At 36.8% G+C, this 23,860-nt stretch overlaps 2 protein-coding genes, 1 long non-coding RNA gene, 1 other non-coding gene and 1 pseudogene across 6 annotated transcripts; 2 read left to right on the top strand and 3 right to left on the bottom strand.

Moving 5' to 3' along the window:
* Nucleotides 1-1,093: 1,093 nt before the first annotated feature.
* Nucleotides 1,094-13,243, top strand: hpo-36 (Fibronectin type-III domain-containing protein; the record flags this gene model as incomplete). Of its 2 annotated transcripts, NM_001322543.3 has the most annotated exons (14): nt 1,094-1,250; nt 2,190-2,268; nt 6,239-6,387; nt 6,570-6,740; nt 6,985-7,345; nt 9,574-9,815; nt 9,864-9,954; nt 10,007-10,209; nt 10,817-11,179; nt 11,224-11,333; nt 11,385-11,682; nt 11,733-11,852; nt 12,264-12,548; nt 12,904-13,243. In NM_001322543.3, 14 exons carry the CDS (start codon nt 1,104-1,106, stop codon nt 13,012-13,014), a joined length of 2,730 nt encoding a protein of 909 aa, NP_001309614.1. The 2 variants fall into 2 exon arrangements, with proteins under 2 accessions (NP_001309614.1, NP_001309615.1); NM_001322544.3 differs by lacking the exons at nt 1,094-1,250; nt 2,190-2,268 and having other exon boundaries at nt 6,292-6,387; nt 12,904-13,014.
* Y39H10A.9 lies at nt 5,796-5,847 on the bottom strand. Its single transcript, NR_068674.1, has one exon. It is a non-coding gene; the product is annotated as an Unclassified non-coding RNA Y39H10A.9 (non-coding RNA).
* T27C4.5 lies at nt 7,659-8,688 on the bottom strand (annotated as a pseudogene). The gene is given in 2 exon segments: nt 7,659-8,144; nt 8,152-8,688. Coding segments are annotated over 2 exon segments (1,023 nt in total).
* Nucleotides 13,244-13,720: 477 nt separating the features above from the next.
* On the bottom strand, nt 13,721-15,424 carry str-30 (Seven TM Receptor; the record flags this gene model as incomplete). Its single annotated transcript, NM_071633.1, has 4 exons — nt 13,721-13,806; nt 13,856-14,033; nt 14,078-14,269; nt 14,867-15,424. 4 exons carry the CDS (start codon nt 15,422-15,424, stop codon nt 13,721-13,723), a joined length of 1,014 nt encoding a protein of 337 aa, NP_504034.1.
* Nucleotides 15,425-16,761: 1,337 nt separating this feature from the next.
* Nucleotides 16,762-22,796, top strand: linc-136. Its single transcript, NR_102017.1, has 3 exons — nt 16,762-16,792; nt 19,682-19,778; nt 22,031-22,796. It is a non-coding gene; the product is annotated as a long non-coding RNA linc-136 (long non-coding RNA).
* Nucleotides 22,797-23,860: the final 1,064 nt, after the last annotated feature.

Here is a 23,860-nt window from a genome sequence, read left to right as displayed (position 1 = left end):
GGGATTCCGCGAGGTGTTGGTCACTGACTATTTTTGGGAGCCAGTGAAGTGTCGGCCGCTGCCTCATTTTAGAGGTTCGAGTGGTGACGGTCACTGACTATTTTCAAAGGCCAGTGAAATGTCCGCTGCTTACTTTTAAAGACTGAGGGATTTCGGTCGTTGGCTGGCGATTTTAGAAGCCTGCGTGGTGTCGGCTGATTAGTCATTTGAAAATTCTGTAAGGTGCTGGTCGCTCTTAATTTTTTAGGAACCCGTGAAGTGTCGGCTGCATACCTTTTTTTTTAGAATCCTGTGAGGTATCGGCTGCTTAATTATTTCAAAGATTAAAGCGCTTCCTTTTTTAGAAACCCGTCAAGTGTCGGACGCCTATTTCACTTAATTTTTTGGGCTTTGATTCTGAGCTCTCATTCTCATGTTGCTTGCTACGTTAAGCCCTGTTAAGTTTCGGCTGCTAACTCCTTCAGGTGTATTACCGTACTTTTGAGGTCCAGTGAAATGTCGGCTGCAACATTCCGCTTCAATCTCAATTACTTTGGTTTTTCCTCAATCTCCCCCACCCACCCACCTCTTTTTATGCTAACCGTAACATTTACTTTTCTTCGTCGTCAGTCTTTTTCGATTTTCTCAGAATCTTCCCGCGCCTCGCTTGACCGGTTTCTATTTCCATTTTCAAAAGTGGTAGTTTTGTGTGTTGGTGTGCCTTCTGTGTGTGTTGACTATAGAATTGGAAAAAGAAAAAGGGGGAATCGTTTGATCCGCCATGAGATTTTTCGTATTGTTGACCATTTTTCAGCTTCGGCTTCTCGTTTCTTATTTACCAGAAATATGTTTCAAGTTTCTTGATTTTTGATCAGTTTCCTTGAGAATATCATGTACGGCAATTGAAGTTTTCGAAACCCCGTGAGGTGTCCGCTGCTATGCCAAAGTTAGCAGTGTCGCCTGCTAGTGTCTCGCAAACTCGCGAGATGTCCGCTGCTACCCCACAATTTATAGTGTGTTTATTGGAACTCGTTATATGTCGGCTGCTAATGCCCCTTTTTTTTATAACTCCTGATTTGTCGGCTGCTTTAAAGCTATTTTTTATGATCATTTTTTTCAGAGACATGGGACATGATCCAGGGGATGGGAATTTTCGATCAATTTTCCATATTTTAATAGTCTTCACTTTGCTCAATTCATGCTCCACAGAGCCACACGCCAAGACGAAATGCTCCCTAGAGTGCTATGCACTTTGTATGCAATCTGGAACGGTGAGTAAAAAAATCCCAATTATCATGGTCCCGCCACGAAAAATCCAAATTTAAAGGTGCATAGGTTGAAAATTTTTCAAAATTTTTCGCAAAAAAATATCTCACAGCGAAAACTACAGTAATTCTCTAAATGACTACTGTAGCGCTTGTGTCGATTTACGAGTTTTAATCAGTTTCGAAATCGAGCCCGTAAATCGACACTAGAGCTACAGTATTGTATTCATTTACAGAATTACTGTAGTTTTCGCTGCGAGATATTTTGCGCGTCAAATATGTTGCATACTACGTATTCTCAGAATTTTGTGTTCCAGTAGGTTTAATTCTGCAACGTAGCCGCGGAAGAGAAACCTCGGCCACCAACTTTTTTTTCAGAGACCACACTTTAGCTAAGGTCGAGCTAGAATTTGGAATATTTCGAAAAATTTTTGACCAATTTTTTTAAATGTTTTATAAAAATATGTTTTCATATTTTTTCGGTACAACTAAGTCAAGTGGTCGAACCTCGTCTTGAGTGATGGATTAGACGCGCCAAATTGTTGGGTCAACTGTCAAACTCTTGTTCATTCTCTGAAGACTTAGATACTTTTGAAGATTTTGTTGCGGGCCCCACCGCTAAGTGGATTTAGTGGGAGTGGGAGGCGATTAGATGAGAGAAAGGGAGATGGGGGACGAAGAGTGAAACTTCTGCGGAGAGAAGGTAATTGTAATTTAGAGTATAGAGTTATTATGGTGAAAGTTAGAGCAGGCGAACGTTGAGAAAATTGTTTTTTTGTGAAATGGAAACTTAAAAGTAGCCAGAAGTCGGTGCATTTTTCATGGGGTACGCTCTGTAAAAATTGAAGAAATTTTAAAATTCTAAGTGAGTTGGTCACAAGCGAGACTCATATTTAAAAAAAACATACTTCGATTCTTTGATTAAGCTCCAGCTCCAATTTTCAGCCAATCTCCTCTACGTGTAACTGTCCAGTAGCTAAAGAACCTTCAAATTGTACACGGTTTGATGCCGACTTGCAATCTGGTAAGTAGTCTTGAACGAAATTTTAGGATCTCAAATCCCGGGATTTTTTGCGATTTTTTTTTAGCTAGCTTTCTTTAGCTAAAGTTCAAGTCTCCAATCCCCGTCAAACTTGTTCACTGTTTTTTTTTAAACTATTTTATTTTTTGGCCGTTTTTATGGATTTTTTGACCCGACTTCGAAATGTCCCACTTTTCCTGATCATTCGTTGTTTTTCTATAGATTTTTTAGAATTTCTGGGAATTTCTCTCTTTTTTTTTCTCCCCCTTGAGCCTAAGCCTACGTCTAGGCCTAAGACTAAGCCTAAGACTAAACATAGGCCTAAGACTAAGCCTAAGCTTAAAACAAAACCTAAGCCTAAGCCTGAGAATAATCCTATGCCTATGTCTACCCTAAGCCTAAGCCTAACCCTCTTAAAAAGTTACAAGAAGGTTTTTCCTTGCGCTTGGAGCGCAAAAGAAAAGAAAAAGAGCTATTTAGACTTAGGGTGACCAACTGCAATAAAACATTGGAAATCCCAATCCAACCAGCCTAGGGGCCCGAAAAACATACTAGGATGCCCAACTTGAATAAAATATTGGAAATCCTTATGACACACTCAAGCCTAAGGGCCCGAAAAAAACTAGGATGCCCAACTGGAATAAAATATTGGAAATCCTTATGACATACCGGCGGTATGGCGCGGCTTAAGCCTAAATAGCCACTTTTATCAAAATACATTTGAGCTCGCTTTGCGTTTTACTTTGACTTCTCAGGCAGGCAATTCAAAAGTAATCTGTGAATATTTTTCAGTAATCTAAATGAAGATTATTTCTAAGAAACTTGGAAATTTTGTAATATTTGAAGGGATGCGAGAAATCTCTACATATTTGCGATCAACCTTTGGAGATTTTTTTTCTTAGTGAAGTTATAGAATGCCAATATTCAAATTCCTATCTCATGGGAAGAAAAGTTCAAATTCTGTACCTACGTATATTTTTTTATTACTCCGTTCTTCCCACAAGAAAGGCCTTCTTCCCATGAGACAGGAATTCAAATATCGGCAGCATTCATAGGTACAGAATTTGAACCTTCCTTCACATGAGATAAACATTTTATATCGATCAAATTAACCCTCAAGTAAAGTGGGACTTTTGATGAATATAATCACTCTGATGATATCTAATTCCGATGATTAATCCATTTTTCTTTCTCTCACACTTATGAACTAAAAATGATTACTAAATTAAGGCGTGATATTCTAAGGTGTGATAACATATGATATTTATTTTTAAATTTAAATAAAGTTTTTTTTTTTAATTTTTGCTAAAGAACGAATAGTTTACAACCGCCTCGCTCAAACGTATTTTGATAAAAGTGGCTATTTAGGCTTAAGCCGCGCCATACCGCCGGTGTGTCATAAGGATTTTCAATATTTTATTCCAGTTGGGCATCCTAGTTTTTTTCGGGCTCTTAGGCTTAAGTGTGTCATAAGGATTTCCTATATTTTATTCCAGTTGGGCATCCTAGTATGTTTTTCGGGCCCTTAGGCTGGTTGGATTGGGATTTCCAATGTTTTATTGCAGTTGGTCACCCTAAGTCTAAATAGCTCTTTTTCTTTTCTTTTGCGCTCCAAGCGCAAGGAAAAACCTTCTTGTAACTTTTTAAGAGGGTTTCACGTATTTTATTAAAATCGGGGCGAAGCCCTGATTTTAAATCCATATTGTTTTTTTTTTGTCTTCCTCTATCCCTGCAAATAGGAAAGAGAATGTGTTCTTTCTGATGAAGTAAAAATCATCATAAAATCTTGAAAACTGAGAGCAGGAGGTAATATTTGAATATATTGGGTTGTAAATGTGTGTCTCTCTGTGGGTGGGGTGGCGATGTGTTGGCAGCCAACCCTTCAACGAACTGTATCTCCCGCCTGTATCTCCCTTCAAAGTGAGAATTGGGTTACAAAATTTTGGGGGACTATGAAAAAAGGTGTAAGGATTTCAAAAATATTAGTTTTGAAACACCAGACCAAACCACTTTTTCTGGGCAAGAGGCAGAAAATTAATTTTTTGAAAAATTTCAAACTGGCACAAAATTTTTTCAAAAACAAATTTTCACAAATTGTTGAAAGATTCCATTTTTTAATCAATATTGTTCATTGAACACAAAAAAGAAAACAAAGATTCATCAAAAAATGAGTGAAAAATCGCAAAAATTCGAAAAAATCAGTGCTGAAAAACTCGATTTTTTGGCGGTGCTGAAAAAAATTTTCACAAAAATTTTTTTGAAACTTCGTTTTTCGGATTTAGCGTCAAATTTTGAATCTATATAAAAAAACAAAATTGAAATTGATCTCAGATTGAGTGAATAATAAACGCTCAAAGTTGAAAAATGAACAACGCAAAAACGGCAGTAACTTCAAGGTCGGTTATCTCAGTGAGTTTTCACTCAATTTTCTAAATTTTTTTGCTCTATCGCTTTAGAAATATTTGTAATTTCATTTTTTTTTTCTTCAAAATCAAAATATCTCTAACGACCGCCATCCTGCGAGAAGGGGAAAAAAAGTTTTTGGAAAAAAAATCAAAAATTTTTTTTCTGCCTCGATTTTCAAAATGAAAAAATCACTTTTTCGGAATAATTTTTACTTTAAAATGTACCTACGATCTTTTTATACAACAATTTCACCTTGGAACCAAAGATTTCTCAAAGACAACAGCGCACGAAGCGGTGGTTTGCGAAAAAACACGAAAAAAACACACCGAAGTGGGAGGGGGGAGGTCAAAATTGCGAATTTGACTTTGGAGCTCTCTAAAAGAGCTCATAGCTGATGGATCTGGATGATTTGTATGTTTTTCGACGCATCTCGTCGAGTACTATAAACTGCTAAAAAATCTCGTAAAAATCGCAAAAACTCGAATTTTCCTGCAAAAAAAAGAGGCGAAAAATGAGAAAAAAAACGTGATTTTTGGAGGATACTTGAAAATACTCTTCATATCTCGGCTCAAAGAGCTCCAATCTTTTTGAAATAAAGCATACAGAGGTGGGGCAAGCTTTTAGAAGAGACAGCAAAAAACCGCATCAAAATCCATCCACCCACCGTCAAGTTACACGCGCGTTTTCAAAGTGAACAAAAAACAGCACATAAAAAAATTTAGACGCCCGCACCCGGACTCGAACTTTTGTCGGATTTTGAAGCTTAATATCTCGGCTCCTGTAAATCGAAATTGGCTCAAAATTCACAAGAAAACTTATCTCACTGCCGTAGTGCTGTCATTAAATTTTCGTGAGCTTAGGGAGAAAACTGACAAAACGCCAAACTTTCAAATTTTAAAAAATAGTTGAGGGTCATTTTGAAAACACCTTAAGCTCCATAACTCGGCGAGTTTTGATGGAATCAATTTGAAATTTTACACGGAAGCTTCTTAGTCCTATACGTCTCTGTGTTAAATTTCGCTTTGATCGGCCAACGGGAACCCTTCGAAAAATGAAAAAAACGCTGTAATCCTAACCCTAAATAGCTAACGCTCCCCCACTGACGCCAAGCATAAAACTAAGCTTAAGCCTAAGCCTTAACCTAAGCCGAAACCTAAGCCTAAGCCTAAGCCTGAGCTGGGGCCTGAGCCTTAGCCTAAAATTGTTAATTTACAAAAATTGTAAACTTACGCTATAAATTTTGAGTTGTTATGTACTTTTTGATATTTTCCAATTAAACGAGATATAAGCGGTCAAAATTTAGTAATCAAAAGCTGTCATGGTTGTTAGGTAGGCTTTGATACCTACCTTGCCTGCCTGTCTGCCCATTTATTCGCCTTAAAATTTTGAAAAAAAAATTAAGTTTCAGCTGAACTCCCCAATTTTTCTACGCCAATTTTATTTTGAAATTTTGAACCGTCGTAAAAGGTTTATGAAAGCTTTACAAAAGTTCACCTTACAAAATTTAATTTAGCGGAGTAGGCACGGTAGGCGTAGGCAAAATTACTAACTCACTTTCAATTTCCAGTTCAAGTATCCTCAATAATCCCAAAATCCAAGTCGGAATACGTGGATGCTCATATGATTCGAGTCTCCATAGAACCTCAACCAACAGCTTTTGCATACGTTTTCGAGTATTCCACGATTTCTACAGAGCCGGATAATTGGAATTTTGCGGTAAGTTTTTTGACTTTTTTTCGTAAATTTTCAGTATTTGCAAATTTTTTATGACATTCGGTAATTTTTGTTCCATAAGAATAGAAATTTTCAACAATCCATGAATCAAAATTTTTACTTTTTCCTCATCATCGAATCGAAAGTCCAAAGATCCTTATACAAAATAAATAGACCAATTACAGGGCGCCTCTTCGAAACCGGAAGCCACTTTCAGCATTCTCGACCCATGCCGTGATTACCAATTTCGTGTCATTATTGTCATTCGAAGTTCGAATCCGGCGGCCGTATTTGACATAATTCGCCCACGACCGATTCCAGTTCAATTGCCTCCGTTTATACTCACACAACCACAGGTGAGGAAGTTTGACAAATGGGACCCCGGGTGAGAAAAAAGAGGACACTGCGGCCGACACCTACCGGGATCCTCCGAGTATGTCTAGAACCCGTAAGGTGTCGGCCGCTATGTATGTATCGCAAATCCCAAAATTTAGGACCCATTTTGTTATCCATATTGGAATCCGCCGTCTGATCTCATGGTCCGACACCTACCGGGATTCTTCAGCCTTGATTTCTTTTATTTAACTATACGCGTTACAGATTTCCATAGAAATGCCACGTGTGAACAATTTCAACGCATCTGGCGACCTGAAGCTCTACGTAAAGTGGTCCCTACCCTATGGCTACATAGACGGTGACATCTATAGCTACGAGTCTCCAGCTCTGTACCCGATTCAGTGTAGTACTCCTGAAGGTGAAATCCCGACTCCGCGAATTGAAATTGTGAAAGGCGGCGGGCGGCTGGCGGTTTGGCTTCCGCCATCAGTCCTGGAAGCCAGATGCCGGATGTGGGTGGAAGTGAGGATGCTGCCGAGATGTGTGAGGTTGGAGCCGTTTAATATACAGAAGAATATCGAAATTGATTGCTCCAAGAACCCGAGTTTGGATGTTTGTAGTAAAGGTAGGTGACAGCTGAAAAATCCTTATAAAATCTATGTCGACAAATTCGGCAAATCGGCAAATTGCCGGTTTGCCGATTTCACGGAAATAAAAAAAAACAAATTTTTGATACGCCGTTTGCCGGATATCGGCAAATTTCAGGAAATTTCAATTCCGGCAATTTGCCGATTTGCGATTTGCCGGAAAAAAATCGTTTGCCGCCCACCCCGATGTGCAGACCGGCACACACATATATACATATTAGGTTGGTCAAAAAGTCTTTGCAAAATTTTGATTTTTTTTTGGAAGTAGTATTTTTTCAAAGCGAACAAGATTCAATGGGTAATATATTTACCATTAATGCTTATGACTTCTTGCCAACACAAGGGAAGTTGAACAGTCCCCTCCGCCTAGAACTCCTGCGATTATGAGGCAAAGAAGTCGTCCAACCCCGTTTCGACGACCTTTCGATCATGAAACTTCTGCCCGGCAAAGTGATTCTGGAGTGAGCGGAACAGATGGTAGTCAGTAGGAGCCAAGCCCGGCAAATACGATGGGTAAGACAAAATTTGGATTCCGACTGTCTGGAGCTTCTGGCGGGTCTTAAAAGTTGTATGCGGTCTTGCGTTGTCATGGAGCAGCAACAACTTTGATCCTCTAGGGCGATGTAATCGATGAGCATGGACCACCTTTTCCAATTAAATGCAGTATAGGCCAGCGTTGATTGTAGCAAAGTCTGGAAGAAGCTCTCTGGAAATGACACCCTTACTGTCCCGCCCAATTGAGAGAAGCACTTTTTTCCGTGAAGTTCTCATTTGAGGTCAGGTGTCGCGGTTTCCTCGACCGGGACCCACTCTTTTTTCCTGGTATGGCTAACATACAATACCCATTTATCATTTCCAGTAATGATATCTTTAACCCAGTCCGTTGTTCGTTTCCTAGTGAGCAGCGAAAGAGAGAGGTCACAAAGCAATTTTTCTGAGAATCGGACAATTTGTGAGGAACGAGTTGACCGAACTTTTCTATCTTTCCGGTTTTTTGGAGATGGTTGATGATGATTCTTTGGGGATGCTTGAGAGTCGCAGAAAGTTCGCGTGACGTTGCTCTTGAATCATCTTCCAGGGCTCTCGAAATATCCTCATCGATATCTAAACGAGAGCGATCTTATCTTGGTTTATCACCGAGATCGTAGTTCTTTTTCGTGAACTTTTCGAACCAAAACTTCATGGTATTATAGGTGACAGAGTTCTTGCCTAACACTGCACACATGTTACGACGAGCTTCGTTGCAATTGCAGCTTTGGGGGAACTCGTACAGAAAAACCCCTCGGAGGGCGTGGCGTTCGGCGAGCAAATTCTCGGTCATTTTGAACAGCACCCAAATGTTTTTTCAAATGTATTAAACATGCACATTACGTACTATACAAATAAAAAAACAGAATCAGAAAAAAATGAATTAACGCTGAGAAATGAAGAAAAGTACAAATTTTGCAAAGACTTTTTGACCAACCTAATATATACTTGAGTCAGATTTTGAGCAATTTCTCAAAAAATTCGAATGAAAATATTAATAGTTAAAAAAAATATAAATATTTACCAAAACTCGTCTTTTCGAAAACTACAGTAGTTCTACTGTTAGCCTACAGTAGTCCTACAGTAATCCTACTGTAATCATACAGTAATCCTACAGTAACCCTACAGTAATCCTAGAATAACCCTACTATAATTCTATAATAACCCCACAGTAATCCTCCAGTAATCCTACGGTAATCCTGCAGCAATCCTACAGCAATCCTACAGTAATCCTACAGTAATCCTACAGTAATTCTACAGTAATCGTACAGTAATCCTAGAATAATCCTACAGTAATTCTACAGTAATCATACAGTATTCCTACAGTAATCCTAGTGCCCCTACAAAACTATTACAGTACCCTGACCCCTTACCAAAACTCGTTTTTTCAAAAACTACAGCAATCCTACAGTAATCCTTAAATAACCCTACTGTAATCCATTTTAATTTCGGCGGAATCCTACTGTATACCTACAATAACCCTAAAATAATCCTACAGTAATCCTACAGTAACCTTACAGTAATTTTACATTAATCATACAGTAATACTATAATAATCCTACAGTAATCCTACAATAGCCGTACAGTATCCATACAATACCCCTACAGGAAGAGTACTGTATTACCACGATATTACTATTTTCAAACTAGATAAATTAAAAATTTCAAACATTTCCAGAATCCAACCCGGTCTGTTTCGAGACCGTATCCATTGCTGGGGACCATGGAAAAGCGAAAATAAGTTGGCAAACTCCTGACCGGGCTCCTCTCTACTACCATGTACGGTATGGTCCTGCCGAGTCAAAGGGGGTGGCTCCATTTGTGACGTGGCAATTGGCGGCTAAAAGAGAAGTTCGTGTGGATGGATCGTTGTCGAGCTTCAGCCTGGATATCCCTGAAGATGAGGATTTTGGAGTTCAGGTTTGTGTTTTAAGTTGAAAGTATTAAACATCAGAAAGGAAATTTCAGGTTTGCGCAATTTTATCCAAAAAAAGAAAGCGTCCAAAGTTCGGAGTAATTCAAGTAATACCGTTCCAGTGTTCAAGTTGCAAAAGCTCACGTAAGTTATGATACATTAGGTCCGTAAACACCAATGAGCCACATTCCTTCAGAAACCAACGACTGTGCGGACTGTGGCCCAATAATTGGCTCCACGGTTCTTGAAAAGGATTGGAAGGACAAAACTCCGAAGAAGACAGACATCCCAATGACTACAGTATCCCCAACATCTACAGTATACCGTATGGAAACTGACCTGTCTGTCTCTGGAAATGCGATACGAAATGAGCCACATGTGAAGGTGAAGAGCGGAACGGTTAGTAAATTTTGAGATACTTATGGGGGCCTGAGGCCTACCTGACTCCTGCCTACTCTTTTCTGCAATTTGACATGAACCAAAACGCTTGGTGGTTGCACTGTTATCGAAAAAATACGATCGCACAAATTTATCATATTTAATTTTTGATCTACCTGTTGAACTTGACTCCGCCCCCAATCTTGCTGTTATTTTGTAGTGCTGTCTTGTCGAAGGAAGGGGCGGAGCCTAGTCAAAAAGGTAGATCAAAAATAAAATATGAGAAAATTGTGCGATTGTATTTTTTGATAATACGTATGTAGTGCCATATGTATATATATAAATTTCGCAGCGCCCGACACTTTTTGGGTTCACGCTGTACTCTGTATGCTGTACAATGTACAAAATGGCGGATGCCAGGCTGCCCCATCACGGTTTGATCTACAAAAAATGTGGGATTTTTTGACCAAAAAATGTGACGTCAGCACGTTCTTAACCATGCGAAATCAGATGAGATGTCTGCGCCTCACCTCCCGCATTTTTCGAAGATCAAAGCAAAATGGGACTTTCTGCCGTTAAGACGCCGCCTAGAGTCCTACTTAAAACTCATAAAATGATAAAATTACAGAGACACTCCACAGACTCACCGATAAACTTGGAAAAGGCCGAGGAGATTAACAAGACAAACCAAGTAACTTCCTTGGCTCCGAAGGTCCAAAAATCTTCAACAGAGCCGCCCCAGCCAACAACTACAGTACCCCAAGAAGCCGCTGAGCCCACCACCACCACAACTCTACAACCCCTAGAGTCAACCAGACGGATCCTCGGAGAAGAAATCGAAAAATCCGTAGAAAACCTGGAAAAAGACATCGAGGAGTCTGTGAAAAATGGCAGCGAAAAGATGAATGACAAGACGGCTCAAGCCGTTGAGCAAATCGACTTGGAGCTCGAGAAACGGCTCGAGGAGGCTGCCAAGCAGCTGCAAGACTCGGTAAGGCTGCAAGAAAGTTTTTAGGTTAAAAAAAAAATTTTCAGCTAACCAACCTTGTGGGCAACTCCAGTGAGGTTAGGCATCACGAGAAGGCTAAAAAGTGCCTGACAAGTGCAGGAGTTGTATGCGAATTTGGTTGTGAGGATAGGAAAACGTAAGTTTCTAGTCCTGGTTCCCTGTCGGCTGCTAACACTCTCATTTCCAGCTGCATCTGCCCCTCAGCTACCCACGCACGCCTTATCAACGGTGTCTGCGCGAGCCGCGAAACAATGCTCCACACAATTTGCCTCCCGCGCAGAGAAATAAATGCCACGTGGGATTCTGAAAGTGGAAATATTATGGTCCGACGAAGTGATGCGCTATTCCACATAGAGCACGCCGAGTTCGTGGACAAACTTTTCGTCGAGTTCGGAAGAGTCGATGTGCTCGCGGAGCCAGATGCTAATGACACGAAGATAGAGTTCAATGATACGCAACGCAGTAAGATAGTGGTAATGATTCAGGTAGGGCGAGATCTCGCGAATCGTCGGCTGCTAAGTTTTCGAATTTTCAGACCGTTCTCAAGTCGTCCGTCTTCTCCGCCGAGCCGTTCATTTTCCACGTAAATCAGACAATCAACATGAATAGTACATATGGAATGCGATTTTGTGTTTTCAATTCATCACAGATTAGGGTGAGCATTTTTGGTGAAAAAAATAAAAATAAGCTAAAGAGCAGCCGACATTTCACTGGATTTGTTTTAGCAGGGGTCTCAAGATGTCCGCTGCAGGCAGAAGCTATGCAGTTTGTGCCTTGTATTTTTTTCTGCAGCCGACACCTCCCGACTTTCAGATTTTAGCAGCACCCGCAAGGTGTCGGCTGCGAGAAAAAGCTATCTGTCATTTATCCGAGCCACATAAACTTTTTCTGCAGCCGACAAGTCCAGAGTCTCAAACTTTAGCTGAACTCCCAAGGTGTCGGCTGCAGGTAGAAGCCATGTGCTTTACAACTATGTCAAGTGTATTTTTCCTGCAGCTGACACCTTGCGGGTTCGGTAATAACACCTGAGGTGTCGGCTGCTATCAGTTTCGAATTATCTTTTCAGAGCCCCCACAACTACAACTGGGACGATGTGAGTCGTTTCGAGAAGAACGAGCAAATTTCTGAAGTCATCCAGTTGTCGCCTGTCAGATTTACCAACAAACTCCCACTACAGTACCCAAATGTGGACACGTATTGGAGTACTGTAATGACGATCGCGAAAATTTCGATTTTGGTGATTTTGGGAATCGCGATTTTTATTTTGGTCTACCTGAATTGTACCAAGTTTCGGACAATGTACGATAGGAAAAGGACGCATTATTTCAGACCGTTTTATATTGATCCATCGGTTAGTTTTTAATTTTTCAAGTTTTTGCAGAATATAGGAGTTTAAAAAGTTTTGATAACTTTCCAAATTTACAAACGATTTTTTTTTCAAAATTTGCACCAAAACAAAAAGAGCTAGATCAGGGGTGGGCGGTAACTGCTGTTCGGCAAATATCGGCAAACCGGCAAATCGGTAAATCGGCAATGTGCCGGTTAGCCAATTTGCCGAAATTTTCATATCCGGCAATTAGCCGATTTGCCGGAAAAAAATTGTTTTTTTAACTAGAATTTTCCCAAAAAAAAGAGAAGTCATGGAAACTAAATTTCAGAAACAAAAACTGGTTAGTTATTTGAAAAGTTTAGTCATAAAATTTCAGATCCATCTGTCTAGTACAGCACCGTCATCTCGTGGAAGTGGCGGCGGTGGCCTGAAACGAGATCCCTCCCGTGGATATTATGATGTCCGGAATTCACATTTAATTATGTAAAACTGTTTTGTGAACTTCAGGCTCATTTTTAAAAATCAAATTTCCAAAATTAAATCTCAAAACTGCCCCCTCAAAATTCCAGAAATTGACGTGTATTTTCTAAATTTCAATTTTTTTTTGAAATTCTTATTTATTTTCCATTAATATTATTTTAATATATTTAACTTGTACATTTAAAGCTTTATAGAAACTATTGACATACCGATTGAATAAATTATTTTCGATTTTTTTTTGACAATGTTTTGGCGGGAAAATTAAATTTTATAAGACAAAGTTTTGCCGAGAAATTCAAATTTTCTGAGAAAAAACATTTTGGCGGGAAATTCAAGATTTCTGGCAAAAAAATTTTGCCGGACATTCAAAATTTTCCGAGAAAAATTTTTGGCGGGAAATTCAAATTTTCTGAAATAAAATTTTGCCGGAAATTCAATTTTTTTTTGAGAAAAATAGTTTTGCCAAAAATTCGAATTTTCTGAGAAAAAAAAATAACCGGAAATCGAAGTTTTCTGAAAAAAAACTTTTTGCAGGAATTTCAAATTTTTGCGGAAAATTTACATTTTGGCGAAACTTCAACTTTTCTGAGAAAAAGTTTTTGCTGGAAATTCAAATTTTTGCGGAAAGTTTACATTTTGGCGAAAATTAAAATTTTCTGACAAAAATAATTGACTGATAATATTTGGCGTTATTCTCCGAAAAGCGTCTCCAATCAAAGAACGACAACTCTAACTTCCAGTGCACTGTTCCCATTGACTGAAACACAGCCAAAAAAACTTTTCGGATTCTTCCAGATTTCTGAAACATACAAAAATCAATAGTACATGTTAAAATATTGGTCACAAACTTTTGATTGCAACTCGATATTCCGACACGACTATCATCATAATAATGCTGTCGATTGGAGGATAAATTGAAAATGAGCACACAATAAGGCCAGTGGGAAGATTGAATTTCAAGTCAAAAAATGGCACTGTGAGTATGAGAATGGCAGGTATGTAGAAGGTAAAAGTAGGTGAAGTTATCTAAAAACTTTACAATATTTACAAATATTTCCAATCTAAAGAACCTGGTAGATCAAACTTTTGAAAAATTGCCTTTGAATCATTTCATATGATTTTGAGACATTTTGAAGCAAAATGTTCATTCTGAAATACATTCGAAATCCGAAAATTCCAACAATGAGGAACTGAATCTCCATAAGTGAGATAATTCCCGAGGTGAATGCAAGACTATTCCAGTGAAGATTTCCATTTTGGTCCTGAAACTTCGACTTTGAGTAGGCATAGCGTAGGCATGGCGTAGGTATGGCGTAGGCATGGCGTAGGTATGGCGTAGGCATGGAGTAGGCATAGCGTAGGCATGTAAGTTTCTGTACCATAAAAAACAGGGAAAAGTTTTGAAAGCAGCTTTTTTGTTTTTGGTCTGAAAAAATCAAAAAAAGACATGTTTGACAAAGGAATCTAAAACTAAAAAATTCAAAATTCAAAAAAAAATCAAAATTCAAACAACGACAATCCTAGTGGGTAGGCATGAGGTAGGTGCGAAGGTAGACATGAGGCAGGCATAATAAACAGAAATACATGATGTTGGCACCAGGGGTGTGCGGCGAATTTGCCGAGCACAGCAAATTTCAAAAAAGTAGATTTGCCGAATTTGCCGAGCGCGGCAAATTTTGAGATTTGCCGCACACCCCTGGTTGGCACGTAGGCAGGTAGGCGATAAGTACCTCTCATGCTCTCTGGACATTTCTGTATAATTAACTTTTTACGCCAATTGCCGATTTAACGTACATTAAGCAACTATATGTAGTTATTTTGTGAATTATTTAAGATCAAAGTTATTTTTTTCAACTCACATATGCAATCACAGAATATCCCGAGATATTTTCCGTGGCAATACCATAACTTTCCATCATAACCTCTTTTGTATACTCGCGCGCGTAATCATCAATCGGTCCGAACAGGATAACCACTCCCGTCGCAGCTATTCCAAAAAATAAAGGCCAGCTGATGAGAAAAATGATTTTCCATCCGGTAAAACAGTTGACTATGGTGCTCCCAGTCATCCTCCAATATCGGAATGCTAGCAAAATTGTGAAGAATGAGACAATGGTGACATAGACTCCGGAATATGAAGCAACTTGTAGAGTTGCCAGATCTTTTGGAAGCTCTGCCATATTGAAATTGATGAGACTGTTGTTATACGAGTGAAAGAACGGGTGGATTTGCATTTCAATAAATGAGAAAAACATGCCAAGTGTTGCGAACACTGTGAGAAGTTTTCTGTAGGTTAAGTCAACTTTTTTCAAGTGAACCATGGTGAGAAAAATGAATATCGAATTGCAAATCATTGTTGTCCAACAAGCAGTTGTTGAGAATATCTTAGCGATATTGTATATAGGTAAAGAAGACATAAACGAATTTTTCCTAACAAACTCGTTATATACAAGTTTATATACAATATCTAATATCAGGCATTCTCAAACAAACGTAGGCTGTTTTAATTTCCGGTTCATGTTATGTTTTTCAATGCTTTCTTATACTGGCACACCTCAATTCAATTTCCTTTATTAAAATATATCGAGATAATGCCGGGGGATGAAAAATTGTTTCAACCGCTTTCAGATACTTCTTATCAACTTTTCTAGATTAAAAAAAAAATTCTGAGCAACCCTCGATTTTTCCAGAAGATTCCAGGAAACTCCACAACCTTTAAAAAAGTCATCAAACGTTTTCCGAGATTTCCAGAACCTTTCACAAGTTTTCAGAACTTTCCCAAGAGGTTCAGAAATTCATGACAACTACGAAGTTTCCAGAATAACCTCGAAGTTTCCAAAAAAATTTTCAAAAAACTCCAGTTCTTTACATAAAGTTCTTTATAACATTAGAATTTTAAGACGTTTCTCGAACTTTCTAGAATCTTCATTCATTTTTGCGAGAATACAAGTATAATTTGGACACTTTTTATTTTATCTCTGCAAAATTTGAATTAAAAAAATTTAAAGGTGGAGTAGCGCCAGTGGGGATTTTGTCTAAATACACTTGTTATAATCCAAAACGACCAAATATGATTATAAAACACTTCAAAAAATTTTAGATTTTCTATAATTTCCGGTCGAAGTTTTGGCAAATTGCCAAAATTTTGAAAAATATGAGCTTTTTAGGAAATCTAAAGCAATGTTGCATGTTCCGACCCCTACAATGGTTTAAGACAAATAATTTAAACAAAATTACAGCATAAAAATGTAGGAAAAAAAATTTTTTTTTTGGTCGACTTCCAAAATTATGAGTGGCAAAAAGGAGTAATTGTCACTTTTTGGCAGTAAATAAAAAATTTTCAAAAAAGTTTTGAAAAGTTTTATCGTGATATTCGGTTTTTTTGGGACTAAAGGAGTGGTTTTCAACAACTTCCCCACTGGCGCTACTCCACCTTAAAAAACTCTATAGATCTTTTACAGTCATATTTGAAAAAAAACCCGCAGATGGTCTGTTAGTATAATGTGAAAAATTTGTGTGTTTTTTTCACACTCAAACTAAAAAAAATATGCCACTTTCACAGAGTACTCAGCCCTTTTTTCGCACACTTCTATTCCTCATCTGTTTTTTTTGTTTTGCTTCCTAATTGTAGTAGTTGAATAAATTTGTTTTTACTTTCCGTTTAGAAAACTAGAAACGGTAATTTTCATACTTATTTACAAAAACACAACTGCATGACTCAAATTTTTTTTTCTCGTATTTTTAAATAAACCAGATTTTTATTTCAAAAAAAAAAAAAACTAAAAGTTTAAAATTCAATTTTTTTTCCTTGAAAAAAATCTCCATATAATAAAAATTTTCTGAAAAATTGAACATTTTGGTTTTCGTTATGAACTTCATATTTTTAGAAAATGTTGAGTTTTTTGACAATTTGTAAAAATTCAAATATTCCGAACATTTTCGCAAAAATGTCAAAATTCAAAAAAGAAATGATGCGTTTTTTTTAAATTTTGATAAATTTTTGGTTCAGTCCAATTTTTTTTATACTTATTTTTTAATCAAAACCTTTAGAAAATCAATTTGTTGATATTTTTCAATTTATTATTAGAAAAACATATATTGTTAAATATTAAAAAAAAACATTTTCGTCTATAACTTTTAGAAAATGTTTTTTTTCAGATAATTCACCATTTATTTATTATTCTAAAAGTAATAATTAATTCCTTGAAATTTTCAGATCAGTCCAAAATATTAGAATTCATTAAATTTTGAATTCCCCGAACAGTCTGTACATTGAAATGCTAACTTAATTCCAGGCATAAAAATCGTCCATTGCTGAAAAACAAAAACACGGGCGGGGACACAAGTTGTTCATTCCTTTTCTCCCGCTACTAACAATCCACTTTTTGGTCGGTGTCAGCTATACGAATCTAATTTCTGGTGGTTTTGAAATATGTTCTTCGCCTTTTTATTTACAAGATTACGTTTAGGCTTTTAGAAGTATTCGAAAACTAAAATTTTTGTTTAATTGGCAAAGTAGCCCGTAGTATTTTTTGAAGGCGTTTTTGACGTACGGGACAGAAATAAGTTTTTGTAATTAGTTAAAGATGGAGTAGCGCCAATGGGGAAATTGTTTTAAAACATGCCTATGGTACCACATTGACCAAATATCATAGTAAAAAAATTCAAAAAAATTATCTAAATTTATATGATTTTTTAAAAACTGAAAAAATCTCACAATGTCAGTTTGCATCAAATTCGGAAAAACTTTAATTACAGCCAAAAGTTCCATGTTCGATGGAGCGCGCTTGCATTATTTCATTTTTACCTAATTAATTATTAATTTGGCGGTAATTCAAATTGGAATTTGATGCAAACTGAGAATTTTCTAATTTTCAAAAAATCATATAAAATTTAGAAAATTTTTTTGAATTTTTTTACTATGATATTTGGTAAATGTGGTACCATAGGCATGTTTTGAAGCAATTTCCCCACAGAGTGTGGTCCATTATTAGAAAAAAACAACTTTTTTAAAAATCTACCAAAAATTTGAAAAAATCGTGTTTAAAGATGAATTTTTCATTCTTTCTAAAATCGGTTTTTTTGTTTTTTGTGTTATTCCTGAATATTAGAGTATTTTGAATATTTTATTACCCATTGACTAAAATTTCAGACATTTATTTATGAACAAACTGCCTCTATTTCCCAGTCAACACTTAAAATTCAATTTCCGAACTGATTCAGCTCAAATTGGATTAGACCAAAAGTATAAGGTTAATCCCCATATGTTTAAGCTTCATAATCTCTTTTATACGAATTTTCCGAAAATTCTATTTCAAGGGCTTCCTGTCGATACTGAATTAGATTATCATCATTTTTAGATTATGTGCTCAAATGTCGTCACGGATGATTTTTTTAAAAGTGTATTACGTGATAAAAGATCATCCCGAAAACGGATGATCATTTCAAAAAAATTTTAGGGATTTTTTCTATTCGAAATTTGTCATTTTTCTCAAAAAAAAAACAATTTTTTCGGTTTTTTCGACTTTCCGTAAAATTGAAAAATCAAAAAAAAAAGTTCAGAAAATTGACAAAAACATAAGAAATTCTTCAGAAAAGAATAAAAATGACCAAAATTTTGAGATAAATTAGGAAAAATCAAGATTATTTTTTCGAAATATCGGTAAAACGGAAAATAAATCGAAAAGCTAAAATTTTCGATAATTCGATTTTTAATTGAAAAACTAAAAATATTGGTAATTTTTCTAATTTTCTAAAATCAAAAAACCAACACCCTTGCTCTGAATCCGATTTCCAAAAAAAATCAAAATTTTTGGCAACCGACAATATTCCAATTTTCGCTGCAAGACCCATCTTTGTGAGCCATGGCGGGCAATTCAAATTTTCGAAATTTCAGCCAGATACCATTTTTTGAAACCACTGACCATATTTTCAAATACATTGTAAAATATTATTAGTCACAAATTTCGAACAACCTCGTGATGGCTATAGCTCAAATACATTCTTCCCCCATAGAGAATACAATTAATTTCACTAGCCTCAAAGAAATGTAGCATGTTTCGTGAAAACAGGTTATTTCATATACGAATCTAATTTCTGGTGGTTTTGAAATATGTTCTTCGCCTTTTTATTTACAAGATTACGTTTAGGCTTTTAGAAGTATTCGAAAACTAAAATTTTTGTTTAATTGGCAAAGTAGCCCGTAGTATTTTTTGAAGGCGTTTTTGACGTACGGGACAGAAATAAGTTTTTGTAATTAGTTAAAGATGGAGTAGCGCCAATGGGGAAATTGTTTTAAAACATGCCTATGGTACCACATTGACCAAATATCATAGTAAAAAAATTCAAAAAAATTATCTAAATTTATATGATTTTTTAAAAACTGAAAAAATCTCACAATGTCAGTTTGCATCAAATTCGGAAAAACTTTAATTACAGCCAAAAGTTCCATGTTCGATGGAGCGCGCTTGCATTATTTCATTTTTACCTAATTAATTATTAATTTGGCGGTAATTCAAATTGGAATTTGATGCAAACTGAGAATTTTCTAATTTTCAAAAAATCATATAAAATTTAGAAAATTTTTTTGAATTTTTTTACTATGATATTTGGTAAATGTGGTACCATAGGCATGTTTTGAAGCAATTTCCCCACAGAGTGTGGTCCATTATTAGAAAAAAACAACTTTTTTAAAAATCTACCAAAAATTTGAAAAAATCGTGTTTAAAGATGAATTTTTCATTCTTTCTAAAATCGGTTTTTTTGTTTTTTGTGTTATTCCTGAATATTAGAGTATTTTGAATATTTTATTACCCATTGACTAAAATTTCAGACATTTATTTATGAACAAACTGCCTCTATTTCCCAGTCAACACTTAAAATTCAATTTCCGAACTGATTCAGCTCAAATTGGATTAGACCAAAAGTATAAGGTTAATCCCCATATGTTTAAGCTTCATAATCTCTTTTATACGAATTTTCCGAAAATTCTATTTCAAGGGCTTCCTGTCGATACTGAATTAGATTATCATCATTTTTAGATTATGTGCTCAAATGTCGTCACGGATGATTTTTTTAAAAGTGTATTACGTGATAAAAGATCATCCCGAAAACGGATGATCATTTCAAAAAAATTTTAGGGATTTTTTCTATTCGAAATTTGTCATTTTTCTCAAAAAAAAAACAATTTTTTCGGTTTTTTCGACTTTCCGTAAAATTGAAAAATCAAAAAAAAAAGTTCAGAAAATTGACAAAAACATAAGAAATTCTTCAGAAAAGAATAAAAATGACCAAAATTTTGAGATAAATTAGGAAAAATCAAGATTATTTTTTCGAAATATCGGTAAAACGGAAAATAAATCGAAAAGCTAAAATTTTCGATAATTCGATTTTTAATTGAAAAACTAAAAATATTGGTAATTTTTCTAATTTTCTAAAATCAAAAAACCAACACCCTTGCTCTGAATCCGATTTCCAAAAAAAATCAAAATTTTTGGCAACCGACAATATTCCAATTTTCGCTGCAAGACCCATCTTTGTGAGCCATGGCGGGCAATTCAAATTTTCGAAATTTCAGCCAGATACCATTTTTTGAAACCACTGACCATATTTTCAAATACATTGTAAAATATTATTAGTCACAAATTTCGAACAACCTCGTGATGGCTATAGCTCAAATACATTCTTCCCCCATAGAGAATACAATTAATTTCACTAGCCTCAAAGAAATGTAGCATGTTTCGTGAAAACAGGTTATTTCACATAGACGCCTACAAAGATTGATTGTACCTATATTAGTCATTGAAGTACTTTCAAGTCATCAGTTAATCTGCTCATGCAAAAAATATGAATATCCGCCCGCGAAACTATGAATAGGTGATAATCCGGCGGAAAAAATGCGTCAATAAGTCATGTAATTTTTTTTTTGGTTTTTTTATTTTGGAATTTGTCATAGAAGAGATTTAGGTTTGGAAATGGTTCCTATACTCACCACGTGGCCGCGAAAAAGTTGGTATCTCGGCCATCGAATTTTTAAATTTTTTTTTGGGGGGGGGGGAGGCAGATAGCTCAGTCGGTAGTGGTGACCGCTAGCAGTCTGGAGGTCACGAGTTCAAGTCCGGCCTCACCCCCTAGGTTCACCCAGCCTCTATTGGGAAGTGGAGCAATCCACGACTGGATTATCGGCCACAGTCCCCGGCTAGGACGTGGCTTAAATTATAGCCCAATGGGATCACCACCAGACAGTGTACCTGAATCCCAGATCCACAGTGCATAGCACTTGAAGAACGGATCGTCCTTTAATCCTTTTTAAAAACACTACTTTAGATGCTTTTAAAGGTGTAGTAGAGAATTAAAAAAATTAAATTTTTTAAAGGCTAAATTATTTTTGAATTCCCACGTTTTTTGCTTCCTTCGACGTATTTTTTACTTTTTTTTAAACATAATTTAAAACAAATATTTTGTCAGATTTTCAGGCATTTTTAGTGAGAAAACTATATCCCTCACGAAATTTTCTGAAACTTCTAAATTGGCCAAAAATCATTATTTTCACATTTATTTATGATTTTTTTTTGAATAATGCCTTAAAATTCGATAAAAGTTGTTTTCAAACTTATAACGGACAATAAATTTAGCAGGAAAACTCAACATTTTTAAAAATATATCATTGGTTTGAGCGGGAATTTATGAATACTTCAGCCACTCTTTTCTAAATTAAAAATTCTCAGTAGAGCTCATTTGCAATGTGACTGCAAAAAAAAAAATGATTGGCGAGACCTCCTTCACAGTCAGGGGTTTCCAGAAAATCACGTGGTGTCTGAGTGTCTAATTTTGGCTTGAATGACGTTGGTCTACAAAAAATGCGGGATAAGAGACGCAGAGTTCTCAACTGATTTCGCATTGTTAAGAACGTTTTGACGTCACATTTTTTTGGGCAAAAAAAAATTCCCGCATTTTTTGTAGATCAAACCGTAATGAGACAGCCTGGCACCACGTGGAAAGTCAATATTTTTATAGTGGCCGAGTTTTTTTTTCTGTGACTGAACAAAATAAAACTCGGCCACGTAAGTGTTTGGAACCCAAAGATACTGTTCGGTTTTATATTTTGGCAGTGGCCGAGTTTCTCACACGAGGCCGCGAAGATGAGAAAACTCGGCCACAGATTTTTTTTCACGGCCACGTAGAAAATTTGTTTGTAGTTTGGAACCAAAATTAAGATTTACTGGTTCCGAAGTGGCCGAGTTTTTTTCTTTGGAGAAACCCCAGCCACCAATTTGTTCCCCCTTTCCGCTAAATATCTAAATTTTCGATTGTTCTGCTCACACAATTCCCCCATTGTGGGCTGTACGAAAAAATTATTGACCCCCCTCTCGTTTAAATCCTAGACCTATTTTTTTCTAGCACCCCCTACCATCACGTCACTCTGCACTGCTTCTCCACATTCTCTCTCTAGCACGTCAACATCTTCTCAGTTTTCTCTAGCACTCTCTCAATGTCTCGCTCCCTGCTCTCACATGAGCTATTCGTCCTCGACACGACGCCATCTGAGTGGGAGCTGTGTGCTCACTGAGCACACACAAAACCCCGACGACGACTACAACGACGAGGACGACTACTTTCACTATCTAAAGACCCTCGGTTTTCCCCTCCTGCCCCATCATCATCATTTCGTTCTTTTTCCCCCTTCATTTACAATTTTCATTAGAGCAGCGCTGAGAGCACATATGTGCTCTTGAGCTAGCTTTTCTAGTATACTTTAAATCCAAGGTTCTTGAAAAAAAAAGATTTTGTAACGTGGCCTTTTTTCGAATTCCTCAGAAACTATGGCCGAGTTTTCTAATTTCTGCGGCCACGGCACACAATTTTCGGCAAATCGGCATATTGCAATTTGTCGATTTGCCGAATTTGCTGAAAGTTTAGGGCAAATGTGGGTTTGCACTTTTTTTCCGTAGATTTCAGAATTTCAATTTTAATAGGCAAAATTGTGCGCATCCTATGAATGTTCATTTTAAAACTTCCGGCAAATTGCTGAAAACTAAAATTTTCGGAAAATCGGCAAATTGCCGGAATTGAAATTTCCGACAAATAGACAAATAGCGAAAATTTAACACTTCTGGCAAATCGGCAAACAGACGAAGTTCCGGAATTGAAAATTTCCGGAAAATCAGCAAGTTTTAATGCCGAGCAGTTTTAAGTGTTTCGGTCTTATAGAAAAATCCCTCTGAAACACTTCCGGCAAATTGATATCCGGCAAATCGGAAAACCGGCAAATTTCCCCGAAAAAAAATTTGCCCACCCCTGCTGTAAACTGAGCGTTTTCATGGAAAGCTGAACTAGAGAAATTTTAAAAATAATTATGATGGCCGAGTTTTCCCAATTTTTAGGCCGCGCGACAATGCGCAGAGTTTTTGGGATTTTAGTGTCAAGAAATTTGTAGAAATTGATTTTCAGCAATTTTTGGCGTCCGAAAGTCCAAAAAATCTAAAAGATTTTTCATTATTTTTTTGTATTTTTAATGACGCTTTTTTGGACTCAAATTCGGGCCTCTTTAAATTTTTTTTGGCGTTCCGATTGTAAAATAATATTATTCTATAAGAGTGGCCGAACTTTTTTTTTCGGACACAAAGCTTGGGAGTTTTTGAATAAGCCGTTTTTTTCAGAGAAAAGGCTATAGAACTTGTCCAAGGTAGGGCTTCCATAGGAGGCAGGCGCGGTTTCAGCGCCTGCCTCCAACCTGCTTGCGTGTTTACACCACACAGTGCGAAACGTGGTTTTTTGCCGCGGCCGACACTTTTCGGGTTCCACTAAACAGGAGGCGCGGTTCGCGTGAGGCAGGCATTTTGGCGCCTGCATGG

Source organism: Caenorhabditis elegans, chromosome V (assembly GCF_000002985.6).
Source record: "Caenorhabditis elegans chromosome V".
Lineage (NCBI taxonomy): Eukaryota > Metazoa > Nematoda > Chromadorea > Rhabditida > Rhabditidae > Caenorhabditis > Caenorhabditis elegans.
Note: the sequence above shows the minus strand (reverse complement) of the source record. Positions and strands in the feature narration are given on the sequence as shown.